At 43.4% G+C, this 27,582-nt stretch overlaps 1 protein-coding gene across 1 annotated transcript; it reads left to right on the top strand.

Moving 5' to 3' along the window:
• Positions 1 to 436: 436 nt before the first annotated feature.
• efnb2a (ephrin-B2a) lies at positions 437 to 27,582 on the top strand. The gene is made up of 5 exons (XM_046053843.1): positions 437 to 1,259; positions 11,768 to 12,051; positions 20,035 to 20,127; positions 21,544 to 21,657; positions 23,563 to 27,582. Exons 1-5 carry the CDS (start codon positions 1,147 to 1,149, stop codon positions 23,967 to 23,969), a joined length of 1,011 nt encoding a protein of 336 aa, XP_045909799.1. The 5' UTR covers positions 437 to 1,146; the 3' UTR covers positions 23,970 to 27,582.

Below are 27,582 nucleotides of genomic sequence, written 5' to 3'. Positions count from 1 at the left end.
TTGGGGCTGTAATGCTCTGAGTGAAAACAGGCTCATTTCCCTATTCAGTTAACCTGCTGTCATCGTTTCAGTGTTAACCCCGACATTTGAATTGTAGTGGAATTCACCGTTATTTTATTTTTTATTTTTGGACGAATATTTATTTAATATCATGAGACGTTCATTACGTGATGATTAGACAAAAATAAAATTTAATCTTCATGTTATTCCCCCACCGCGTATTGTCTAAAGTATGACTGTCATTCTTCCCATTTTGCTCACCACTAGTCACCCTACTGAACCAGTTGCCCTCCCTGACTGACAGCAGAGCTCCTATTGACTTCCCCGCCGAGGGACCAATCAGCGTCGGCGGGGGGTGGGGCCTGGGCAAAACCAGCTCCACCAAATATTCCCAGTCGCGGTCCCTTGCAGTTACTTTCCATCCAGGTTTCGGAGCAGCACTGAGGCATCATCCCTGCGCTGTCTGCGGGCGTTCGGGACGGATCTGCAGGAATTAGCTGCAGCGCTTGTTTTGGGGACCTCTAGTATGAGAACTTCCATTCCAACTCCTTTGATTTCTTTTATTCTCATTTTTGATCATTTTCTTAATTTTGACCATCCGACCTCATTGTCTCGCCCTTCTCATTTTTCTGCTGCTGTCACCCCCAGTTTGTTGCTCACCACCAGCTTCAGCTGAAAGGAGAATATCACCATTTCACCACCAGCCTTCGTTCTCCTTTTCTCTGCTGCTGCTCTGGATTTTGGCGTGCGTTGCTGGACTATAACACAGGGGGATTTATATTTGTATTGATTTCCATCTGCCGCCCGGTCCACAGCGGACACCACCACTTTTTCTCTCTGGGAGATGTATTACAGTGGGTGGAAGTCTGCGTTTTGAGTAGGGGAGAATATTAACGCACTGTCTGCTGAATGAACTACTGCCGTGCGCCTTTGGTGTTTTGGAGCGGGTCTCTCATCTGGAGATGCTCTAGTACGTTTGATCGGGGTTTGTGGTCCGTGCGCATCCTCACTGGATCGGGATATAAGGTGAAGAAATTGTAGCGGGCAGCCCTTTCTGGAGCGCTTGTCCTCTGATTTATTTTTTCTGGACATATTTGGTTATTTTGATAAGGATTGTGCACCCACTCGGAGGAGCGCAGCCTAACCATGGGGGACTCGATGTGGAGATATTATTTTGGAGTTTTGTTTATTGCCTTCAAAGTGGACTTGTGCCGGGCGCTCATCCTGGAGTCCATCTACTGGAACACAACAAATACCAAGTAAGTGCCGCGCTGATTACTGGCACCGTAGTGCCGTGCGCTCTCCCGTGTGGAGGCGATTCCATGCCAGACTCCGTGGAAAAATCAGTCCATTTAGTGTTGTCTTGCCTGCCGCCCGTAGGCTACTCCATGCATAAAAATAATAGGAGTTAAGTAGTTTTTCAGAAACACCTCGTTCATTCAACATTTGTTGAGCGGAACAAAGAGCTCTCGGGGTAGCGTGATTTAAAAATATAATTTATTTTTGCCTGTTATTCTCACAGTACCTTTCCGCGACAGCACGCTGTGGCGATCTGTTGGAATCGCGTTTGGAAAGTAACATTTTGTCAAAATGCATACATTGTAGCTGGTCATCCGTATGCCGAGTTTCCAAGAGAACCTTAATGATGTGCAAAACTCCTAAACCAACCTCTACCTGCTTTGTAGCTCAGCTGCCACAATTTTTGTACTGAGTTTGGGTGTTTATGACTGAGAAGTACCGGGGTAAACCACGCAGTAAAATAAGCCTAAAATGATAAAGCCATCATCCAAAACACCTGTCAAGATGAAGAAAGCTGTATTTAGCTCTGCTCGTTGCTTAACTGTTTAACTGATAGATTTAATGTTTGTGTCTTCTTGCAGTTGGGAAATATTTACGCACAGTGGACGGCGAGGCCCGCGCGGCCGTACGTTATTATACCATTCAACAGCTCAAACTCGCCTCAGAAGGAAGCAGCTCGGTAGATTGTGTGATTCATCTATTACGTGTTGTTTATTGGCATATTTCTGCGGATTTAGTAAGATATGTGGCTCATTTTGGTTGTGCGCTGGCTGTTCGAAGTATTTTTTTAAGGTAACTTTATGCCTCGCTTGCTCGGTCAATACTAACTTCGACCAGGCGGATTGTAATTAATATCTGACTAGCAGGTCCGAATCAGTTAAAATAACAGACAGTTGAAGCTGTATTGAGCTCATTAGCAGGTCCGTTTATTCCCTTGGACTTGTGTTTCCACAGGATCAAATATTGGATGTTATTTGTGTCCCCCATGATGAAGATAATAATAAAGAGAGCTGATGAAGAGAAATCTTTGTTGCGCTAAACATGACGAGGCGGAGGCTTCATGGAGCTGGTGGGACGCTCCACTGGGCCTTAAATGCTATGTTGCGGCTTCCAACACTTTGTGTGGAAAGAATTAAATAATTAACTGAAAAATGAGCCAGATTTTGGGGCAGATTATAAATATGAGACAAAAACTTTTAATTGGCCGTTGTGCGCCTCCAACCCGCCGCTCGCTACTTACAGCAATTTCTTGCTCTTGTCTTAAGCCTGAGTGGAAAAGAAACGTCACAAATGTGGCGCTGAGTGCGTTCGGATGTGCCATTTCTGCATGTCCCATACAGTTGTATTTATGTTTAAAAATAGTGCATTAGCTAAGACCTACGGTTTGTGATAATTAGGAAATGTGACGAACACGGACCCAATAAGACCTAAATTCTCTTTTTCCTGCCTGTTTGTAAATTACATTTAACTATCCAAAATAATCTGCACCCTCCATTTGCCTCCTAAATATTCCTACAGGACATGAAAGGCGGTATAACTCTTTTCTGCAAATAAAAACGGTGTCTTTCTCCTCCTCTACACCCCTGGTCTCAGCCCGGTGGGGGGCGCCCCTCTTTGTGGCCGTTTCGTCACGCCAAACTCCGGCTCGCTCAATAATTCAGATTTTGGCTCTGACACAGCCAGAAAGCCCCTCTCCATCTCCTGTTTTTCCTCAGTGAAATACACACAATGGAGACGTTATGATGGTCTAACAGGTGTCTATTGTTGCATGGCTTATAACTGCTTGAAATGTGCATTAACTGTGGTGTGCGTAACCGTGCGCACTCGGGCCTGGTGTATCTGTTATGCCATTTATTTCAGTATAGGTAGACAGAGGATTTGTTGCGTCGTCTTTGGGACAGAGCTGTGATTTCGACATGCAACACCATCGGCCTTCTAGCCTCTTGACTGCCAGGGCCATCTGTGTCCCAGCGCGTTTGAATCTAGACTGTGCACCGAATGTCGCACTAACTTGTACCTCATTTTAAGATAGAACATCATTAAAAACGCATTTTAAAGGTTCATATCAGTTAAGGTTGCCCTTTGCACACCTACATTCCAGCCCAAATGGCACTGTGCTGTGTGTCCGATATAAAGCCGTGATACAGTGAGTAGTTAGGTTTAGGCCAGCACATAGGCTAGTGCCATTAGAGGACCTTTTGGCCTCGGTTGTAGATGGTGATGACAAAACACCCGAAAATGTCTGTAGCAGGATACATTTGCTTGATTGTGATGTGCACATAGATTTTAGTCTGAAGCCATTTCAAAGTGGCAGATCACAGCAAATAGTAACACTGCTAAGAATATATTTTAAAATATCGTGGTATGACACACTTCAGTTTGATTTTTGGCAAAGCTTTCTTTCTAAATATGGATCGCCAAACAAATAATTTTGTGCTGTTAAAATTTCTTTCCCATAGAGCCAGAACATGAAACCTCCTCCATTTTGGAACTGCAGCGCTTGCAAATTAGTGTGACATTTCACTTGGCCATCAGTTTTGATTTTGAAAAGGAGGAAAAAACAAAGAAATTAAAGTGCGTCCACCCTCGGAGCAAGTAAAGGCCTTGGGCTGCCACAAATCCAGCGGGCATTCCGCGGAATTAGCATGTGCATGTGCGCATTCTTTGCGTTCTGTCTGGGTGAGGAGTTCAGAGGTAAAAGGCCAGAGTGATATCATTGTGTGACTGACACCTCTTTCTTTTAAAGTAAATATCCCGTTTAAGAGGGGCTTCTATTTGGAGCACAGCAAGGACAATAACTGCAGTTTGTAGTTCAAGTTCTGGGGCTGGAATAAATCTCAACTCTCACAGGAACTCATGCACTCTGACTTCAGCTGAAATCTTTTTTTACTTATCCATTCTATTTATTACTCTTTACCAAGGAGGAGCTGTTCATGAGGAAGAGCAGACAAATTAGTAGATTTTCTAATATTTGAGATCCGGATGGAAGATGTACCTCTATTTTTCACAGCTAATGTCTGATAAGTTTTGGCTGAATACATGACACTCGGACTTTTGTTATGCCTTTACACAGCTTGTTGAAAGTCTTCATGCCAGGGTGTCAGTTATTTCTTCTGTGTAACAGAGAACCCCAAAGTGTGAATATCTTTATTCAGCAGGTCACCAATATGCTCAACAGCCCAAGTTGTCCCTGCCTCCGTGTCTGTCTTTTAGTTTGTGTGAATCCTCCTCTTTGACTATTCAAGGAAGGATGAATGTTAGAAATGTGAAGGCCGCGGGCCAGTCTAATGCCTTTGTGTGTGTAGGCCGGGGGAGAGGATAAAGAAATAGCTAGGTTCTCTCTCTCTCTCACCCTCTGTGTGTGTATGTATACTGAGTGTGTGTGCGTTTAAAAAAAAATCCCTCCACAGAGCCCTCGGCTGTGTCGATTAAATCTCATTGTTGTTTGCGCTTTACTACTTTACTGCCCTTATGCATGAACCTCCTAAGAAAAAAAAACAAGAGAATGACCCCACCATCCCTCCTCCTCCTCCCCCAACATGCACACACATAGACACATCACATCACACCACACACACCTCCTCCTTGTGGTAATCCATTTTGTAGTTGGGAGGGAGAAACAAAAGGGAAGCCTGCTTTACATGGTTTATGTAAAAGGAGCGCTCTCTCTCTTCCACTGCAGTTCATTAAGAGATTACATAGAAGCCCAAAGGCCCTTTGTGACCGGGCAGTGACAGGGGCACCTCTGTGGGTCCTTTTGTGAATATAGGGGGGCTAGAGAAAGGGGAGGCGGGGGGCATAGAGATGCAGGTCCATCATGAATGACTGACGAGGCCTTGTGCGGAATGTCATTATGATGCCCTCCCTCTTCCTCCAACTATCCCTCCTACCAAACCCCTGCAGTGACTCTAATTTTGCCTTTTTTCTTTTCTTCCCTTTCTTTCTGGAGTTGAGAGAGAGAAAGATCAGTTGTTTTAATTTAGCTACATCAACCGGCAGTGGGAGTGAGGGAAAAATGGAAGAAGGGAAAGTGAAATCCTGCCATGTTTAACGCAGAGTTCACACTGCTGGGGCTGCAGAGGTTGACGTACCTTTTTACGACTACTGCCAAGAGAAAAGTTGATGATTAAGATTGTTTAATGAAAGAACAGGGAGCGAAAGAATAGGAAAAAAGTGTATGAAATGAAACAGAGATGTAGAGAAGAAAGCATTGGTGCCCCTTGGGGCGAGGAGGGTAATTATGTCTAGGCCTTCTTAGATCCCATAGGCCTGGATTACTGGATGAAAGGTAGGGCCGAAGGCTCAGAGTGCAGACAGAACTGGAGAGAGGATGAGGGGGGATAGGGTGACAGTCGGCGTAAAGACCTCTGTCCCCTCGGACGACAGAGGCAGAAAGCTGGGGCACTGCAAAGAATTGTGGGTGGATTAACCCTCACTATGCCCCGGCTTGGCCTCTTTGTCTGCCGCCTTAATGAATCCTTGCATTGCAGCTGGGATCCAGAGTCAAACAGTTGCTCTTGATCTGCAGTAAATATTCACCATCCCCTCATTTCACTTTGTTTTCTCATAACTTCAGGGCCACAGGAAGAGTTTGGAGGGGAGATTCGGACGGGGATTACACCAGGGAGGCCACCGTGGCTCTGTTTTGTCACACACAAATCCAACAATCCAGTGGTTTAAATAGAAAGTCTGACAGAGAGACGGGGGGGTTATATGGAGATGTGCAGTCAAAGGGGGACACAGGGAAAAACATCCAGAGAGAAAGAGAAGGCAGAAGGGTTTACACATGAGAGATCTCACTTTTGTTGTTTTTTTACTGGCGACCTCAGGAAGTAGGTCTGCAGTCCACCTCCCCGCTTTTTCCTTTTGCTCCTTTTGCCCCAAACATTTCCTCTCTCCTCCCTAAACCCCTCAACACAGACACACACACTCACACTAAAAAAGATACCAAACTTAAAAGCGGGGAAAGGTAGTTGGTAGATAAACGAGAAAAACAGATGTCACCCAGCAAATTTACTTTCAAGTCTCCAGGAATCACCCATCTGTGTGTCTGGATCACCAGGGTTTGTCACATATGGGGAAGAGTCAGCCTTTTAATTTCACTTTCACTTGGTTAGAAACGTACCCTCAACCTAAAATTTACAACTCATGTTACAACTATCACAAAGGAAGACAAGTATGTCCACTAAAGAGCAATTACAGGCAGAATCTTTGCTTTAAAATCCTTTTCCAAGAAATGCTGTGAGGGCTCTTAGTAAATAGGTAATTGCTGCTGTCTGATTTTACTGTTTCATTATGAAAATCTACTCAGTATTATAGTATAGTATACAAGTATTTTTTTTTATCTAACTCTGAGAACATGGAGATTGTGTGGAGAGAGTTCAGACACCTGTGGCTGTTCTCACCTTCCCACCAAATGGCCTGACAGTGTGGTTAGAGATGAGAGAAATGAGGCCGGCTGATAGAACCGACAGCTCCGTTCAGCTTCTCTGTTAGCTCTGCTCCTGGCTTTGTCAGAGCAGTTGGCGTGTTTGCTTGGGGGGGGGGGGGGGGGGGGGGGGGGGGTAAACAGTGATGAGAGAAGGATGAAGAAGAGGAGTGCTGTCTCTCTGACGCTTCCTTTCCTTCTCAGGGTTACACTATTTGAACGTGTGTTGCCGTCATTGTGAGGAGGACAAATGGTGTGTGACATTAAAGAAAACTGGAAAACATCAGAGGAATACAGTCAATTCACAATGATTTTAGTTTAATTAATATTATATTATCTATAGCAGATTATTTTTCAAAACCAGCAATGTAGTTTGCATTTTTGCTTGATAAATTACTTGATGTATGTTCAAATGTATTTGATCAACTAATTGATTAATCAACTGTTTGAATGTTATGCTGAAGTATAACTAACATTAAGTTTAAAGCTTTCTTACAACAAAATAATATCCATGTCAGCAGATATGTAAATTTCAATAATCTCTCAACTAATTGACTAGTTTTAATTGTGAGACCCTTGTGATGAATTTGGACTTTTGGTTTTGAAAAATTTATGATATTGTTGGACTGCTTTGAAAGTAGTGAGACGTTATGTTTTGTAAGGTTTCAGTGTACTCTGCCATGTAATATTTTTAAGACATAAAAATAGAAGACTTATCAATCAATATATGAAATACATTTTCATATTCATGTAATTTTCCACATTACTAGCAGCAGTCCATAAAGGTCCTACATACTGCTAGAGTCCCGTAGGATTTAAAAGGTTAACTGTATTTAATTAAGCAATCAATACTGTTTAAATGAGTCTGAGAAAATGAATGGAACTCATATTCATGCCACTTAACATGCTCAAAAGTATGTGTTTCTGTATGCCTTTACATTACCCCACATTCGGATTGAACAGGCTTTAACGCTTTTAATACAGTCTCCAGTCCTCTGTGATAAAATGCTCTCAGCTCTTTGGTTCAGGAATATTTATGGTGGGGGCAGGCTCACTAAAGAAGGGTTTTTTAGTTTGAGGAAGAGTTGAGGAGGAGGGCTGGGAAACGGGAGGGGTGAAGGGCCAAGTGTGCCTTAAAGCAGGGTGGGGGGCCAGTAGAGGGTGGGGGTCAAATGCATTTACAATCATGAGATGGTGGGGCAAGCTTTTGTTTGTTTTCTGCCCCTCCCCTCCTTTATTTATTCTTGCTATCTAGGCAGTGGCTACCTCAGACTCCTCAGTTTGTGTGTGTGACCTTGTGTACTTGGTGCTGCTATTGGGCCAGGTGTCTGGTATCCGACATACACATTTACCCATCGCAAAACACAGGCGGGGGAGGACAGAGCGCAGGAGGGAGATGTAGAACAAATGAATGATTGTCCAACTCTCTGTCTGTACCTCTTCCCTGTTCCTTTTCCCTCCTTTTGTGTTTTTTCTAAGAGACAATCAAGAATAGCATCATATTTGCCATTAATCAGCCATTTGGCAGCTTATCTTCAAACCCACATTCAAACAGTTTTATTCTTCTTTGTCAGCATTTATTGAATGGTTTCATTATACAGCACTGTGCTGTAAACCAGCTGGCTAAAATACAAGAGTGTAATAGAGAGGATGGTGTGTTTGTCTTATATTTTTGCCCCTGGCAAAGGCAGATCTCTTTTTTGTAAAGACAGTGACAGAACAGGATATAGCCATTATGACACTGTATATCCTTTTCTGTCAGGAGAAACACACAGAATACAAAACCTTGTTTATATGTGAGAGCAACAGTGACAGAAAGAGATGAGGAAATGTAAGGACGATGTTTCCTTTAGCTCTTCCATATCTGTGTGTGTGCTTGTGTGGGTTATGCAGCTCTCCCTGTGTAGGTTTAGTCATGTTTGATCTCCTGGTAGTCACCCAATTCCGGTAGAGATAGCATTCATGCTAGCAGGGCACGAGTTTCGACGCCCTGGTTGATAGTATTGTCAGTGTGTTGATGAAATTTGTTATCAGAAAAAAGCTGAAAGGCATTTGCCTGTGTGTGCTTTTTTTAATACTACACTTAGTTAGGGTTAGAATTAGGTCAATACTTCTAAAGCTGTTTTATATATGTTTATTATTTGTACATGATCAGAAATATAAAAAACAACAAATTATGGTTTTAGGGAATTATGTGTAAAAATAATTTCTTTATGGAAAACAGTTAATCAAGTACTACTCAGCCTCTAACATCCAAAATACATACATTTATACATTTCCGTGTTTGTACGGGGAAACAAACAAGATAATATGTTTTATTTAGTCCGGTTTAGAATTGTTTGAAATTGCAGGTGCATTTTCTTACTTTAGACAGAGCCAGGCTAACTGACTTTAGTTAGCTGACTTTAGCTTCAAACTTAACGCACAGACATGATACTGGTATCGATGTTTAGAGGGCATAAGGACCAAAATATACAAAGTCATCAACCAATTCCTGACTAGCTGAGCATGATGGGAGAAGGTGAGAAGGACGTGGAGCTGTAGGATGGAGAACTGCTGTTCACCTCTTTGTGTTGTCATTTTGCAAGCAGAGCACTAAAGCACTTCTAGATCAACCTCTTTAGAAAAGTAATGGCTACCATGAGCTACGCTACATACAAACTAACGCGCGCGCACACACACACACACACACACACACACACACACACACACACAAGCACCCCTGTATAAACACACATGCCCACTTGCATGCATGGATGAATGCTCACACATACACACAAGGTTAATGCATACACATACAGCTCCGCAGTATTTGTGTAGAAGTGAAGCCCCCTAGGCTTTTCTAAGGACCTTTCCTCTCTCTCTCTCTCTCTCTGTGCTGACCCCCCACCCCCACCCCCTCCTCCAGCCACACACACACACACACAGATGATACAATGATGCCAGATGGCAATGCATAGACATACATACCCTTCCTCTCTCTCTCTCTCTTCCCATGTCCGTCACTGGACACACTGTACCACCGCTGAGTGTGTCCCCAGGAGGCAGAAGAAATATTCGCTCGGCCTAGTTAGCCTTTGCATGCTCGTGTGTGAGCTTGTGCGTGTGCTCATGCTCACGCCAGAAGCGACGAAGATGGTGCATGTCGCAGAGGGAAGGAGAAATAATGTATGTGTCTGTATCTGTATGCTTGAAAGACAGAAATAGGGTGAGAAAAAATGTTTCTCTGCGAACCAGCAGCCAGTATGCTTATATATATAAAACTGAATATGCGTTGAATCCCCCCCCCCACACACACACTATTTAATTTTTTTCTTTGTTAATTATGAATCGACTGTGCCTTGCCAACGGTCTCCTGTGTGAAGGCTCCCCTGCTGCCCTGCGGTGGCTGCCTTTGTAGTCAGAAAAAAACAGTTAAAGGCTTACGCTGGTGTTCAGTCCTCACTGGGAGAGCAGAAGAGTGCAGTGTTTTCAGTCTCATTGCTCTTGTGATATGCCAATCTCAGGCTCTTCTACACTTTATTCAAGGAAAAGTGGTCAAAGGACACTTGATGCTGGGCCTTCCCTCACATAAAGACATTTGTATATATGATGTTTTTTAAGGAATGGATGGAGGCAAGTTTGTGAGGGAAAGACAAACAGGAAAGGAGAAACAAGAGCCAACTAATCAGAAGCTTATTGATAATGTTGATCATTTATTAATAACAAAAAAATTATAATGTCAAACAATTGCTAGTTCCATCTTCTCTAATGTGTGTTGCTCTTTTTCTTTTATTTATAGAGTTGTAAATGTAATATTGGTTTTGAACCAATGAACAATGACTACAACTATGCATTACTTTTGTAGTCTGCACATTTTTTTTTTCAGTTTACTATCACATAAAACAAAGAAAAGCAGCAAACACTCCCAGTTGAGTGCAACTTGGAAATATTTGGTATTTGTGCTTGGAAAATACTCGATAATCAAAATAGTTTCAAATGTTCTGTCAACTGACTAATCACTTAATTGTGAAACAGCACCTGATACCCCTTAATCTTAATGTTAATGTTTCAGCTCTTGGTCATGAGGGCAAATACCCATTGTTTTGGTCCTTCATTGCTAGAAATTAATCTTCATCTTCACCCAAAACACAGACCCCCCCCCCCCCCCCCCCCCCACACACACACACACACAGTACCGTAAGTGTAAATGATCAACATGTCAAACCTAAACGGTCCTGCTAGATATTCCCATCATTTCCATTTGCCCGTATTTGCAAATCATTCCTGTTTATTTACTTGCACCAGAAAGCCATAAAAAGCCTCCTGGGCATCCATGGTTAACATTTCAAATTGTATTCAAGCATGGGGCAAATTCATTTAGCAGATAAATACAAGGTTTCACCTGGAACTCAAGCTCCAACTGTGAATGTGTGTGTGTGAGAGCGTGTGCAATCACAGGAATGCTGCAGGGGCTTTCAGTACTTGGAGACTAAATGGCAACATTATTTTACTTTTGGGAAGAATTTAGGGAAATTCAACTACACTCCCAGACAAACGCCTCCAGGCTCTCTGTCTATGTGTTTCTGCTGCTCTTCCTGTTGTGGTGATTTTGCCTCACAGATATGGGCTTTTTGTTTTTTTTTAAATGTTCTATTTTGTATGCCAACGCTGTTCTGACATTTCCTTCGCATAAGGGAACCGCGCCGCCTTGTTCTCATTTATCCGGTTAATTATTCTCCCTTTCCATCGCTGCCACAATGCTGAAGTAAAGCTCTGTGATTTTATCTTCAGATACGAGGGTCACTTTCCACCACGCACGCGCACGCGCATCACACTTTCCACCATTATCCCTCATCATATAAAATTAATGGACACAATCAGTAATTACCAAATCAATTATTAATTTGACTTCTCTTTTTTTGCAAGATATGGAGAGGCTCAATGGCAAAAACTCAAATCCAAAATGCATAATGAATGACCTATCATCAGTTTTTCTGCAGCTAACTAACATCCTTCTTTCTCTGCCCTTGTTCCCTGCCTCCCTGCACCTCCTTTCAGATTTGTGCCAGGCCAAGGCGTGGTACTGTACCCCCAGATCGGGGATAAGTTGGACATTGTGTGCCCCCGCGTAGATGGCGGAGTGGGCGATGGCGTGGAGTATTACAAAGTGTACATGGTGCCCAGGGAGCAGCTGGAGAGCTGCACCATCACCAAGGCCGACACACCACTCCTCAACTGCGTCAAGCCCGATCAGGACGTCAAGTTCACCCTAAAGTTTCAGGAGTTCAGCCCCAATCTATGGGGCCTGGAGTTCTTCAGGGGGAAAGACTACTTCATCATCTGTAAGTACATGTCTCTCCCTGTAGGGACCATAAATTAGGCCTTGTATAATCTAAGGGAAAAACAGCCTTAAACAGTTCTGCAAGGTTCAATAACAAGCTGTTGATGACATACCTTGACTTTCTGGGTCATGTTTGTTGTGTGATTGTGCATTTGTCTTTTTCTAATCAATGTCTGGTGAGACAGAGAAAGCATATTGCTATACTGACATTAGTTCGGGGTATGCTCTCAAGACCATCAGTCAGTTGCTCATACTTTGCAGTCTATTTTGCATTCACTGTTGCTCTCTCCACCTACATGCATAAAACCACAAGTGAGTTCATACAACTTCCCCAGATATTTTTGATGGACATTGGCAGAAAACTCAGAGAATTCCTTAAACATCACAGATTAAGACTATTGAAAGGATGATTTTTCCCTTGAGATCCTACAGATATAAGTACGTAAGTAAACATTTTAGTCCCGTTTGAAGTGGTGGTAAAAGTCCATTCAAAGGAATCTGCAGTGTTTTCAAAGATTCCCCTTGTGGGATTTGCTTCCTGTATAAGTCAAGCCTCTAGCAGGACCCAGATAAAAAGATGAGTATATTGAAGCCAAACCATGCAAAGTTGCAGGAAAACTTTGCAAGGAGTAGTTCTGATTGTCAGATTGTGAAACAGCACCTGAAACTCCCTCATCTCACACCTTTCTGGCACCATCCAGTCTCATGGAGCAGGTGTAGCCACTCCGCTTTGCTGATTGCCTGTGATGTACTAACGCCATCCTGGGAGGAAGTTCTGATGGGGTTTAGAGACGGCCCCCTGGTTTGAAACATGGGAGGTGGACTGAACCATCTGTGTGGTGCTGATGGGGGGTGCGCCGCAGATAGAACCATCTGTGAGGCTCTGCCACAGCCATCTGTGAGCTGCCACAGTAGGGGAAGGCCATATTTCTGACTGAGTCGAAGGAAGGGGAAGAAAGGAGAGTGAAGAGAGGAGGAAAGATGATCAGGAAATACTGCTTCTTATCCAAACAGTCAAATGTAAAAGAGGAAGTTGAATTTTGCAATACAAATGTGCAAGGTAACAACGTACTGTACTGTATAAATCCCACTTCAAACTGCAGTACACGACTCCTGCGAATTAATATTTTTCTTGTCAGCTCCACAGTACTCTGTGGTCCCATAGAGATATCTGTTAAGCAGCTGTTTCAGAAAAACAGGTTCACCGACACAATCATTCAGTTCTACTTAAGTATTAAACTAAACAGGCAACAGTAGCTGCTCTGTCACTTATGTGTCATAGCTGCAGGATATTTGCATGGTGGGGCATGTCTTGCTGTGTCAGAGCTTAACAGGTTTTGTGATCTCTTCAGGTGAGACATGGCAAATATGTTGGAGCAAATAAAGCAGACTAAATGCTTGACACCAGTGCAAAACAACACTACATATTGGTGACACATGAAGTTTATAGGGCAACCTGATTGGGTGGATGAACACACAAATACACCTGTGCAAGAATGCATGTACATGAGCAGCCACACCCACAGAGCCATCAGATGTGGTTTGTATATGTGTGTGTGTGCTCAAGGACTACAAAGGCTTCTGAATGAAGAGGCGCAGACACAATCCCCCTCCCCTTGTGTCCTCCTCGGCTCCCTCCACCCAAACGCTGAAGTTAATTATTGATGAGCCGATGCTGGTGTTTACTTACCCTGGTTCTCCCAGTGCACTCCTGCCGCTGAATATGATCGGATTGTGGTGGATCAGAATCAGAATAGAAGAAGGGGTTAGGTTCAGGTTATAGCAGCATAGACCATCGCAGGTACATGTAGGAGTACATGTGTGAGGACAAACATGCACACACTGATAATGCACACACACACACACACACACACACACACACACTCACTCTCTCTCTCTCTCTCTCTCTCTCTCTCTCTCTGTAGTTCTCTATCCCTGCCTGAGCAGACAAGAACTTTAAATATCCCACTGCCTCACGCTAAAAACCTCCTTTTCATCAGCCTGTCGAGTCGACAACTTAGAACAGAAAGAGCAGTGTGAAAGTTCAATTTGTAACTTTTAAAAGAGGGGTTGGAAAATCCAATTTAGCAGTTTTTGCAAATTCCCTTTCCAATGACATCTTCACTCCTCCACCCCTCTCCCCCTGCCACCGTCGCTATCCCGCTTCTCTTCTCAGCTACCCAAAATGCTAATGTGTAGCCTAAAGAGAGGAGAGAGGGAACTGTTTCGCAATTGGAGTGTGTCGCGTTTTGTTGTTAATTGCCTCTTCTTGGCTAGCTCGGGCCCCTGTTCTGCAGCTTTAACAGCCCACTGCAGTTGCATTGTGGCACTATGTTGTGTACTTAGTGCTGTTCCTTTTTATTCCGCTTGGAGAATCTCCAGCTTTGCATGGGTAAACACCAGGAGTAGAGCGCAAACACCCCCCCCCAAGAGGTGTCCATCAGTGGAGTCAGATTAATGGTTGTTTTTACCTTGCAGTGTTGGAGTGAGCCCATGTGTGAATCTTTGCTTGCAAGCAAAACCGTGTGTGTCTATGTGTCGAGAGACTAACATATGGGAATTAATATATAGGTCTCTTGCCCTGTGTAACTGCGTGTGAAAGGATCTCCATCTTGTTATCTGTGCCTGTCTGTGTCTGACCCCCTCCTTCCCTCCAGCAGTGCTGTCCAAGATCCATCGGAGTGTGACACCGCCTCAGAAAGTTCACCGTGAGGATTTCATTAGTCTTTTGGAGTGAGCACTCGATACGTAATTAATTAACCAGCGTTTAATCCTCCATTTCTTCTCACAATTGCCAAGGCCCCCACATCAATGCCACGGATCTGAGTCTCAACCAATTGGATTAGCGCTGCCTTGTGTTGAGTACTGTGCCAAGGCTAGACCTAGATTAGATGGTTATGTACCCCCCCCCCCCCCAACTCTAAACCACCTCTGTTGATTTGAACTGCTGATCCATCAGTCCTCAGCATTTGACTGTCTCATCCTGTACTATCCTGTAGCAAAGAGTGACACGCAGTCATATCTGTTTCCTGTGCACTAATGAAAAAAAGAATAAGAATGTGTTATATGGTCTGTGTATTTGTGCATTCCATATGTGTACGTGTGTATGTCTTTCTGTGTGCCTTTTCAAAGTGACTGCGCACAATGCTGCTCCAGTTGAGAGCAGATAAGTTTGATGTGATTGTTTGCGGCAGCATGGCCTGCAGCCGAGAGCCTAGTGAGCTAGATGATTACATGAGCTAAAGAGGGAGAGAGAGAGGGGTCGAGAGAGATAGAGAGAAGGCGAGAGAGGAGAAAAAGAGAGATGAACAAGGAGGGAAAGGGGGCAGAAAGAGTGACAAAAGCGAAAGAGAGCTAACGAGAGAAGGAGGGAGGAGAGAGAGAGGGGGGGGGGGGGAAATAGAGCTAAAGGGAATGGGGGCATAGCAAGAGACAGAATGAGAGAGATGAGCTAAAGAGGGCAGAAGAAGGACAAGGCTGAATTTAAAGTCAGAGCAGACATGCACAGGGAAATTTCATCAAGCCTTTAATCACCTTTTGCCTCAGTCACAACAGAAAACAGTCCCCTCTCCTCCCTGCTGCTCCGATTGTCATGTGAATCTAAAGAGAGGGGGAAAATTCCTCTTTTTAAAATCAACTCTCAGTTTATTCATTCCAATACCAGGTTCATAGCATTAGATTGGTGGTGGCATTATTATCACATTATGAAAAGGGTGGCAGGATTAATCATTAATAGTTAATGCTACTATGTGTGGTGGCAAATATCTAAGTGGGAAGAAACACAAAAACAAATGGATTTTTGCCACATCTCTCAGCTGAACTGTGTTTTTTTAACAATTTTAATTTAGCCACTTATCGCTGCTGCAGGAATTTAATCCGTAAATTAAACTTAAGTGGATTTAAATAATGGATTCAAATGTTTATATATTTTTGAGAGAGAGCAGTGGTGATTGGTAGAGGTGGTTATTAAACGGTATTTGGGGTGACCCAGATTTCAAGAGGCCTGTTTCTGCGGGTCACCGGGGCCCTAAACGTGAAGGCGCCCCCTGTCACAAGCGATTAGGCCAAACGGTGGTGAAGGTATTAACCAAACCATAAAGCCAGCACTGTGATGATGGCTTCGCCCTCCGCTGCAATTTGGCGGATGGCAATTACGCTCTGCCTTTAGACCATAGCTGCCTTCTTCTTCTTCTCTTTCTGTCTTTCTGGGACACATCCTCATTCTGTCCATGCGTTCATTCTCTTGCTGTGTGCAGTACACTTCCTCTCCCTTCCAATCTGTCTGTCTGAGATGCCTCTTGTTGCCATGCCTTTGCTCTGTTCCACTATTTATGAGAGGCCCAGCATTGTCTTTCGGCAGCACATTGTGTATTAATTACATCCATGGAATTTGGCAATTTTAGCAAAGCATGCTCTTGGTACTGGACAACAGATTCACTTCTCAGAAATGAGAAGTAAGTAAAGAATTTATAAAAATGTTAGATTTCATTAAAAAAAAGAACGTTAAGTTGTCTTACCTAATATCAAATTAAACTAAAACATTAGCTTAGAGTTAATCAAAATGACAAAAATGCTATAAAAAGCTAATACCACTATATGAATGTTATATTAGCTAAACTACTACCTTCTACTAAAACTAGCACTAAATGCTACCACAGTTATCTGTAGTATTGGAGGTTTTTCTTCCTGTTTGCTAGATTCATTAGGAGACAGCTGGAAATGGACTTAAGAGCTCACACTCTTTTCTGGATTGAAGCTCACAATTGTCTTGTTAAACACAGGGTGATTTTCCACTCTCTTGATTTGATAAACAGGAGAAAATTAAGTTAAGGAGGGTGAGGATGGATGGGAGGTGGGGTGACTAGTGGTGTTTTTATGATGTGGGGGTGGGATTGTGGTCGGTCATTGTATGCTGGTGCTAATTTCACAGGTGGCTCTAACACAGACAGAGTGTTGCAGGCAGACACTCAAAGTGAGGACACTTCTTTGACACACTTCTACCATTTTGTTGAGGCTATGTTTGACATGTGTGTGGTTGAAGGTGTGTGTGTGTGCTGGAACATTTTTTTACAGAGCCACTCAAGCTGTCACTTTGATCTCAAGCTGTAATTTGTCACAGCAGATGCATGGTTTTTGCTGCTGGCCTTTTCCCCTGTTGCAGAACCTGTTTTTTGCATTCTGTATGCATGCGATTACAAGTGTGTATGGGACTCGTCTTTTTCATTCCAAGAAGCACATCGCCAGTTTGAAAGCAATAAGGAAACAGACTCTGTAATTCACAGTCAAGATGAAGAAATCCAGTGTCTCTTTTCTTTTTCCTTTTCCTTCTTATTTCTCACACATTGTTTCTCTCTGGGTCCATGCAGAAGGTCACACACAGTAGTGAGTTAATCTTTCTCCCCTACCTCTCTCCCTTTTCCCCCCTCCCTGTCTGTGAGTCTTGTTTGGGTGCTCTAATGCTAACAGTAGTTTGTGACTAAATCTATTTGTGAGGGTCTTGTATGAACCAGGTCTATCCCACCCTACTCCCCCGTGTTCCCCCGGCATTACGGATTAGCTGGTTAACTCTAGCCAGCTAGCCTGTCAGTCAGTCCAGCCTGGCCTTGTCTGGCTTGGCCATGGAGGGTCAAGTCATTCAGCCAGCCTTCGCCGATTCAACAATCACATTCTGTTTAAATCCAAGTCAGGCTTGCCTGGACTACAGCCGTGGCATAGTGAGTGTGTTTTACTTCACATTTAAAGGGGAAGAAGAATTCAAAGTTTAAAATTACTCCAGTTTGAAGGTTCATGATTTCTTTTAACCGTAAGGAAATGTTGCAAGTTTTAAAAAGGTCAGTGTTCAGAGGCTTAAAAGGAGATGTTTTTCAGTTTTTTTTTTTTCCTTCTTTGTAGATTGTTGTTAATGTGTTAAATGATTTAATAGGGCAAAGGAAGAAAGGAGGTGCCCCAACTGACGATATGTGTGCCGGAAGAGACCTAAATACACAACTTGTGAACTCTAACCTCTCAGGCACAAGTACCTCAAACATAACACACCGTCATCATTCAAAGTAAACAGCTTTAGGATGGTTAATGACATCCTGCAGATTGTAAAATTCATGTTTGTTTTGGTTTATGAAATGAACACACGCACACATGTACATGTACACTGATACACACACTGGCACAGGAACACAAGCCTTTAAGGAGCTTTGTCTGTACTGTGCTTTAAGTTCTCCTGGAAAGCCATAGGTCAGCTAGAGAAGGAGGCGGGGGAGAGAGGAGGCGAGATGGAGGGTGGGAAGGAGGGAGGGAGGAAGTCCTTGTTAACATGCTCTTTGTGTCCGCTCCCATCACCGTCTTATTAAAGCAAGGCGATTCAGATCAAAATGAATGGTAGCTGGGAGGGCGGAAAGGAAGGGGAAAAAAGGAAAAGGGACAACTGGGAGGAGGAAAAAGAGAAAGCGGCAGACTATGCAGAGCTTAATTTTTCAAAGCTATTTCAATCGAGATCTCACCGAAGCACCTGCCTTTCAATTCCCTTGCAGTTGATGGAATAGCTTTGTGTGCAAGAGCACCGAGGTGGCGACGGGGAGGTGCGCTGAGTGTGCTCAGGGGTAAAGGTTTTAGGGAAGAAGCTATCGTGGCTGCAAGGTGGCAGCTCTAGGGAGGGGGAAACTGGGAATGATGGGGTGTTGTTCAAGGGAGGGAAAAGAGGCTGGAGAGGAAGCAGAGGGGAGGGGATATGGGTCAGTGTGGTGGGGGCAGTCGTAGTGAATGCGGGCCACTGCGTGCTGGCGGGAAGCCAAGCTGTTAAGCCTTGGCAGCTCGTTAGCCTCTGTGTTACTGACCTGATAGACCACAAGCCTGACTACCCCCACCTCCCCTTTCCTCCCTGTTCCCTGTCTCATGATCCAAGCTAGCTGCAGTTCTGCCCAGCAGCCTCCAGGGGCAGCGCAGATAAAAGCAGAGAGGCAGAGCAGCAGCTAATGGGCTTGAAAGCATCCAGCTGATTGGGCTTTGGCAGGGCAGCTTGCTTTGGCTTTTGCATTTTGTCTCTGGGCAACATCTGTACAATTTCAACACAAGTACAGATATCTTTTATCAAAGTGCAGTTTGTTTTTAAAAAGGGCCTTTCAACATCTGCTTACAGGGCCCGTTTTGTTCCTGTCACATGTGGGACGGCTTGCACTGCCTCTCTAGATTCCTCTCCCAACATCTGCTACTCTCTCTGAAACAGTGTTTAGCAGTGCACTTCTATTTTCTCCTGTTTAAATGTTTTTAGATCCTTTAAGCTCTTTTCATCTGAGGGCCATTGAGGTATTTATCACCTCCCTCTGTTTCACTGCCTCTTCTGGAAAAGTGCCCTAATTTTTAAAAACCATTTCCCATCCCCTCCTGTTTACGTCCCTGAATATTTTTTCATGTTGTCAGCAGATCTCTCTTTCTCCTCAAGCCTGGCAGCAAGTTTGGCTTTTAGATCTGAACATTTAAGGGGTTTTTAAAATCCAAAAGTGTGTTCTTTAATAACTGGCTACCACTCTCTGGAGTGTCGTTAGCGCTAATGCACGATAAGCCGCTGAATTTCCTGCGGCATGCCAAGATGGCCACTGTCATTGCAGTCATCGTTGTTTCCCTCTCTCAGTCTCTCCCCTCTCCTCACCTCCCTTAACTGCCTCCTTCATGAGGCCCATCAGCACAGTTAGAGATATTACAGTCACAATTACTCAAGCTAATTGACTTTGGGGATGTGAAATATTTCGCTGGAGCAGAGCGACTGAGGTGATGAACGGGTGAATTGTGATTTTATTAAAGGGCGTATGACTCATATCCTTCCTCAGCGGAAGGCTTTCAGTGCCTTTGTTGTCTTTGGGAACTGGCTGTTTTTCCGAGATAGGCTCAGGGCATATATGGCAACAAAGTTTCCACAACACATCTTTTCTGTACCAGATGCTGGCAGCGACAGTTAATTCTAACCTTGTTCATCTCTCTCTCTCTGCTGTAGCTACATCTAACGGCACCATGGAGGGCATCGACAACCAGGAGGGGGGAGTGTGCAAGACCAAGTCCATGAAGATAATCATGAAAGTGGGACAAAGTGAGTATTGTATTATTGAATTACAGTCGTGAGCGCCTGCAGGCATGAGCAGGCAGCCACAATGCAGTGTTCGTACAATGTGCAAAACTGTGTGAGTCTCTGAAAATGCCCTAATAAGGTTATAGGACGCTGTGCAGCATACAGCTCGATCGTCTCCATGACACCTGGGGCTGCGAAGGTGCAGGAGATGTAATCTAGCGGAACTCCTAATGCAACATAACATACACACACACAATTGCGTAAGCCTGCACGTGTGTACTGGAAGCATCTGCTGTTATACACTCTTTCAACTAGAAGGCATACTACACATGCAAATCTACGTTAGAGGCACACATATTGCTAATGACTTATGACCATATATGTGAGACACCTACACACCCACTGTCCCTGAGTTAGCTTTCAACACACTTCATCTGAAGCCCCACACACAGTCACACCAGACCGATAGGACCCTTTTTAGAGATAATTGTTCATAAATCAGTTGCCCATCTGCCACCCAGAGTGGTCATTTCCTGGGGTTGGCCATCACGTCAGCACCAGCTTCAGCACAACAGAGAATCGCTGAAGGTCAGGGAATTAATCGAAGCTGCTGCACTCTAAGGAAGAAAAGAACAGATGCTGAAGAGGCCTGTAAATGGGTTCTGTGCCTTAATAGTTCTGAAAATCAGCTCCAGTGTTGAGAAGGGATGCGTACAAATCAGTGGATTTATTCAATGAAATGCACTACAAAGTGTGGTTTCAGTACTGTTGAGCATGATGTTGAACTTGATAGTACTAGTGATTATAACAGCAGATGCTCAAAGAATTAGCCTGTGTTTTGGAGCCTGCTCAGCATTAGAAGAAACAAGAGAAATACTGGACCCATTGCAGAACTGAAAACAGCCATTGGCTACTCTTTAGGTCGATTGCAGTAATATCTGGGTCATGAAAAGCCATATCTAGAGAAACGGGTGGCTTTTATGTTGATCGAGTTTGACTGCATGATGAATTACTAGGGTTGAAACATTTAAAGTTTATTTGTCTAAATTTTCTTTTGAGATGCTTTTGGTGCTTGGAGGAAATTACTTTTTAAGATTATATGACATAATCAATGATCGATTAAAGGATAGCTATCTTAGTGTAATACCCACATGCCCATATGGACATTGGAAGAGTTAACGATCGCTCTAATTGCTCCTACATGCTAGCTGTGAAGACAATTCTGACTATATTAATGTCAATACTAATGATTAATATAGTATATTAAATAATTTACAATATTAATATAGTACCCCTTCTATGCAGAATTGCATTCTACAGTTCAGTTGAAGCCAGATTCAGATGTTCCTAAAAAACCTTTATTTGTTTTTTTGTACAAAATTCCCACCTGACTGAATTCCCCATTCATTCCTATGCCTCTTATCTGCTTTTTTTCAGATCCCTCTGACCCTGTTTCACCCAAAGACAACCCCACTAGAGTACCAAACTCTCCTAAGCACACAGATGGACAGAAGGACACCTACAACCCTAACGATGTGTTGGAGAAACCAGGTGAGATCACCTATTTGCAGCTTAAATCCTGGGAACGTGGTAATTGAGCGGAGGATTTATTGAAACAGTTTGGCATTTGTGCGGACTATTGTTCGGCCATCTAAAAGCAGATAGCGCTAAGTAAGTGTGTATTTGCGAGAGTCACTGAGGTGTGTGTGTGAAAGTGAAGGAAAGAAAGGTCAGCGATTCATCAGCCAGTAATTGAATGTTGCACATAAAACTGATAGGCATCTCTGGCCTCTCAAGGACTTATAAGGTATCTCCAGAGTGGCCCCATTCCAGCCTTAACCTGCAGCTTAAGTGACATTTTCAGGAAAATGATCTGATCACTGTCTGCCATCTTTTTAACGACCTGTTCTTAGTACAGACACACACTTGTTTCTGCACCTAATCACAAGTCAGACATACGTGCGCCTATGTGCAGACCACTCTTATCTCAGCTATTATATTGCAGTTAAAAATCTCCCAAGACGAAAATCAGACCTGCAATTTCCTCAGTGAGCTGTGTTCAGAAAAAAGAAACAGGAAAGGCCCAAGAACAAAAACAAGATGACCTATATAAAGTAAAACCTCCCCGTGTCCTGGTTCATTAAGGGCGCAGCCTCACCTGACACTTTCTGTTTTCACTTCCAAATCTGTCCAACGTCGAGCATGCAAATCTGCCACCCTGTCCGTTAAATCCACGCTGGCACCATTCTCTGCAAACATCAACCCCTTGCTCTCTCCATTTTCCTGGCCTCTCATGCTTTTTATGTCTAATCTCTCCATCCCAGCCGCTAGCAAGAGCATACGGGCGTCAGAGTGCTATGGGCAGAGCGTCTGAGGCAGCATAATCCCCTTGTAAAACAACGAAAGGGTCCTTGCTTTGGGCTGCATGCCATCCTGTATCCACTCCCCTATCACAGCAAAAGCACTTTGAGGCCCTCAGGAGAACAGTGGCAGACAGGGAGACACAGTAATCCTGCCTGCTCAGGGAACATGCTCCTGTCCCGGGGAGAACAGAACACACCGGCCCTTGAGTGTTGGACGTGAACCAGAATGTTCACCGCTGGGATTCAGAGCATAGTTTTGCTTTCATAATTGATGTCTCATGATGACATCAAATATTTCTTTCTTATGTTCCACCCTCTAGGGTTGTTAGTTAGAAAATGAAGTTACTTTTTATGTCTTTCAAAATGCAATTTATCTAAGTGCCTTTTGCCTGTATCTACCCCAGCCATTGTATCTCCTATCAGGCTCCGCTTGCCCTAGTTTCAAGGTTGCAGTCTTCACCGACTGAATTTGAATAGCCACCGATCGAATGTGACTTTTATACAAAAGCCTCTTAGAGGCAGGCTTCAGAAGACACACTGCTCCTACCTCCCTTCCTTTCCTTTAAGGGGATCACTAAGTTGTATGTGTTTTTTGGATAGCATCTGAGACCCCCCCCCCCAACTTCCTGATGTTAGAACAACATTTTTAACAATCCCTAAATCAAGCCCACTTCACACAGAGATCGGCCAGGATGTGAGCTTCTCTCTCAAGCTCTTTTTTTATTCTTGACACAACAACTTTACTCACTTTTCATGTGCACAACCAAGTGCAACACCATGAACGTCTTTGAGGAAAGTGTATGCTGTTGTCCCATTTGGATGATTATCACGTCTCACCTCTCTCTGTAATGGTGGGCTTTTCACTCTGCCAGTAAGTGTGGCCATTTGGAATGCTTTTGCCTTCAGACGCAGTCGGATGGCATGTGGTACAAAATAGTTTGTTTTGAGCAGCTGACCTTGTTAACTCAATCGGTCTTTTCTGATGATGGAAGTGACAAGTTTTCACATATAATTACTACTAGATGAAACAAAGCCAGCAAACACAAGGCTCATTTTGTCATTTTACTCACTTCTGCTTCCCTCCATCTCCCAGGTGTAGCGTCTAGAGAAAGCAATGAAAGCGACAACGGTGGAAAGTCGTCCAGCGTCATTGGCTCTGAGGTGGCCATCTTCGTTGGCATCGCTTCAGGCAGCGTCATTTTCATCATCATCATCATCATGCTGGTCCTGCTGCTGCTCAAGTACCGGCGGCGGCATCGCAAGCACTCACCGCAGCATGCAGCCACGCTGTCTCTAAGCACCCTGGCCACGCCCAAACGGAGCGGAGGCGGCGGGAACAATAACGGCTCGGAGCCCAGTGACATCATCATCCCGCTCAGGACTGCTGACAGCGTCTTCTGCCCGCATTATGAGAAGGTCAGCGGCGACTACGGCCACCCGGTCTACATAGTTCAGGAGATGCCGCCTCAGAGCCCGGCCAACATCTATTACAAAGTCTGAGGTGGAACTTTTAAAAGCAAGAGACAAACTAGAACAAACCGGGCAGTGCGGGTTTTTGGTTCCGGCTGGCACCGCTGGCCCACCTGCAAACTCTCTCGCTCTTTCTCTCTCTCTATCTCTCACTCTGTCGACTTCTCCTCTGATGTTTTATTACAGTTTTTTTTCTTTTTCAAAGTTTTGCTGATACCTTGTCGGTCTGGTTTGCGGATGTGTGGATGGAATGGGTGGGGGGCCGGAGAGAAGGCTACTGCTGCCACTGCTGCTGGTCTCTGGGGCTCTTGAGAAAAAGAGAGGACCCCATCTTCCCCCAGTGTTGCTCCCTGTTTTGTTTTGTGCACTGTGGCCATGATTTTGGGGGAGTGTTGTTTGATCAGAAAGTTAGACAGGTGCACAGTGTTTTTTGTTTTTCTCGGATGGGACGGTCAGACGGATGTTCTAACATGAAGGTTTCCTGGCAGGAGAGGAGTGGAAGGAATTTTTGGCCTCAACTATAGAGAGACTACTACTTGGAAAAACAGAGGGAAAGAAACAAAAAAATGAGTGAGGAGGAGAGGTAACGTAAGATATGGGCTGACCAAGAACTTTCAAAATGGCTGCCCCCCCTTGATGCTCACTAGCCAGAGAGACTCTGTGGATTTACCAGCCGAAAGAGGAAAAAGGAGAGAGATTCTCACACCGATCCTCTCTATGACTTTCCTGACTGACTCACAGAGATCACCCATTCACCCTGCCACCCACATGCTCACCATCTCATATACACACATTCACCCACACGCACAGACACACTGTCTCACCGGTCAATGTGGGTTTGGGTTTAAATGTAGATTACATTTCTCCTCATTCCCAGATATGTTTTCAGCAAATCACTTCTTTCAGATGTTACTTGAAATGTTTTACAAAACAAAAATACTTTCTTGTTTGTACTGTCAACATTTACTGATCGTTTTCGGTTGTATCTGGTTTTCATATCCTGGTGTAATTCAAATGCAGATAGAGGTTTTCTTTTCCTTTAGTGACATGTCATATCGTATGTGACGTTCAAACACAGCTGACCCAACAGGAGTGGCAAGAGTGTGAAAAAAGGAGGAAGGGTTTTTTCACTTTTGCACCCTCTCACTAAGGAATAGGGTGCATGTCAGGTCAGCCCTAGAGGCTCTTGGGAAGAGTGGAGGACTTTCATATACATAGAGCAGCACTTTGAACCCCTTTTTGGTACCTCCACCCTTCGCAGCAGTCAGAGAGAGACACAGTTGTAGCTAGAGATGGGAGAGTAGCTGTGTCAGATTTAGTTCTGAGGGCTCGCCTCAACTTCTCTAGAGCCGAGGCTTTTCACAAAGTGTTAGGGGCAATAAAAATCCAATTCATCGTACTGCCATTTTTTCCCATCAGGTGAAGAAGAAGGCCAAGATCTAGTTGAGGTTAACATAGCTGTCTGAAACAGCTCTAGGTACTGTAGTGTTTACCCCTAGGGGTCCAATGATGATTAAGGGTGCCCTAAGGGCCCAAAATCAGCATGACCGGTGCTCTCCTATTCTTGCTCAAAAAAAGCACAGGGACATCGATTTACATTGTCACTGTTTTTCAGTCTTCATTAGCCTTTCCATTGTGTGAGTTTTTGATTAACTTCTTTTTTGTACAAAGTAGATGTACATTTAAAAAAGGACATTAAAATGATGAACAAAATAAAATAAATAAAAAGCAGAATTTATTTATGATAGACACATAGAGCACAGGTGTTGTCAGGTGGTAATGATAAGAAGAAGAAGAAGAAGTAATGTTAATATATTATGGTATAAGTTCACATTATGCAATCTAGGTTTTTGATTATTTGATATCTCTTGGTCCCTTTGAGTCCCATATTTTCAGGAGCGCTCGTCCACTGACACAGGGTCGGTCCTGGGGAGCAGAACCAGTGGAGGGCAGTGGAAGGCAGCCTGGGCCCCGGCCCTGAGGAAAGTGGAGTTATCTGACCCAAAAAAAGCTCACATTGGTGTACAAAAGGACAGAGTACCTGTGTCTCCCACACTCACTCAGTGTACCATCTCCCAAAGGATAATTCCCATGAACACCCAGTGCCCCTATTTTCCTCATACACACCCTTCATGTTCTCTGTGCATGTGTGTGTGCACGCAAGTCTCGATTTCAGTAACTTCACATTCATTAATATATTTGGCTTGAGATCATAATCGTGACTTAAGCCATTCTCCAAGCATGTATCAGCTCATCATCAGCATCGTCATTTGTTCATAAAGAACATTTCAAATTTCACCGAAAAGCCAAGCCTTGTATGATCTGAGGTTTGTGCCTCTAAGAGGCTACAAAATCTGCAAATATGCAATTCTTATTTATTTTTTTAATCAATTCTGAGAAAAAAAACACCTATGGAAAGTGTTCTTAACCACTGAAAGATGTAACAACAAACAAATGACACAAAACTAGCAAAGTACGTCACACAAACCTGCTGTTAGTTTTTATTTCCTGCATTAATTCTAGTCTTATTTTAACCTTTTCTGTTTTAACTATGTGCCGTAGTACAAAGGTAAACTGTGAAAAATGAAACCATTAAAAAGCATATATATCACACCTGAACAGGTATGTAAGAAAAGATGAAAAAAGACACACACATACAACAAAGAAATGGCTGTTTAGTTGCTGTCTGCGGCAGAATATGACAATCTTATTAGTTTCTTTGAATCTGACGTCCTTTTCTTAGCTTCCACTCCACTAACACTCTCCCAACATTGACCAGGTTTGGTTCAACCTGTTATGAAATGTCGTAGTGATGCTGAGAGAGTCTTAGCACAGGGGCTAGGAGAAGCACCTCAGGCTACTGTAAAATGCCTTGCTCGTATGGTCAGCCCTTGGTCACTTGACTCAGTAATTTTGCACCGTACTTCTGTAGGTAAGAATCTGTAAATACATTAATGTTTGTATTGTATATGGATCCTGGGTTGCTACAATAGCCTTATTCACCTTTTTAGAAAGTAAATGAAAAAAAAAGTACAGAAAAAATGGAATACACTTCAGTAAAACAGAGCATACTACTTTTTTGGTAAATAGCTTATGTAAATATTGACCAGAACCCAATAAAACATTTTTTTATAAACTCTTAAAGTAAGATGTTTTGTATAAAATTTGAATTTTTTGCTATGTATTTTAGCTAGCGCTCAATGGAAAGCCCGTGTCCTCCCACTCCTTCCCCTTTTGCACTGTTTCCATGGTAATTTGGTTTTTAAAAAAAAGAGAGAAAAGTTGCCAAACTGACTGCTGCATATTTGTGCCATAAGTGTGTACCATAAATATTTATTGAATTAGTTTCTGTTTTCCTTTTGTTGTTCTGTTTATGATTTAATTTCAGTCCAGTTTGAAAGTAACACAGTATTATATTTGCATTGTTTGTTTGTCTACCCCTGGTTTTCTTTAGTCATGTCATGGTTACCGGGTCGCTGTAGCCCTATTCTCCCTTTCCTTGCAGTAGGAGATGGCCAGGATGTGAAAAATGGTTTTAACGTTCAAAAATTTAAAACAAGTTCAAAGTGAGGATAAATGACACACATTCCACCAGTCTGTTACAAACTGAAAATGTTTTTCAATAAAATGTTTTTCCTATGGA

Source organism: Micropterus dolomieu, linkage group LG07 (assembly GCF_021292245.1).
Source record: "Micropterus dolomieu isolate WLL.071019.BEF.003 ecotype Adirondacks linkage group LG07, ASM2129224v1, whole genome shotgun sequence".
NCBI lineage: Eukaryota > Metazoa > Chordata > Actinopteri > Centrarchiformes > Centrarchidae > Micropterus > Micropterus dolomieu.
Note: the sequence above shows the minus strand (reverse complement) of the source record. Positions and strands in the feature narration are given on the sequence as shown.

Coding starts and splice junctions, on each gene's coding strand:
- efnb2a (XM_046053843.1), top strand. CDS start 1,147: ATGGGGGACTCGATGTGGAGATATTATTTTGGAGTTTTGTTTATTGCC. Junction 1,260..11,767: donor TGGAACACAACAAATACCAA/GTAAGTGCCGCG, acceptor ACCTCCTTTCAG/ATTTGTGCCAGGCCAAGGCG. Junction 21,658..23,562: donor CGATGTGTTGGAGAAACCAG/GTGAGATCACCT, acceptor TCCATCTCCCAG/GTGTAGCGTCTAGAGAAAGC.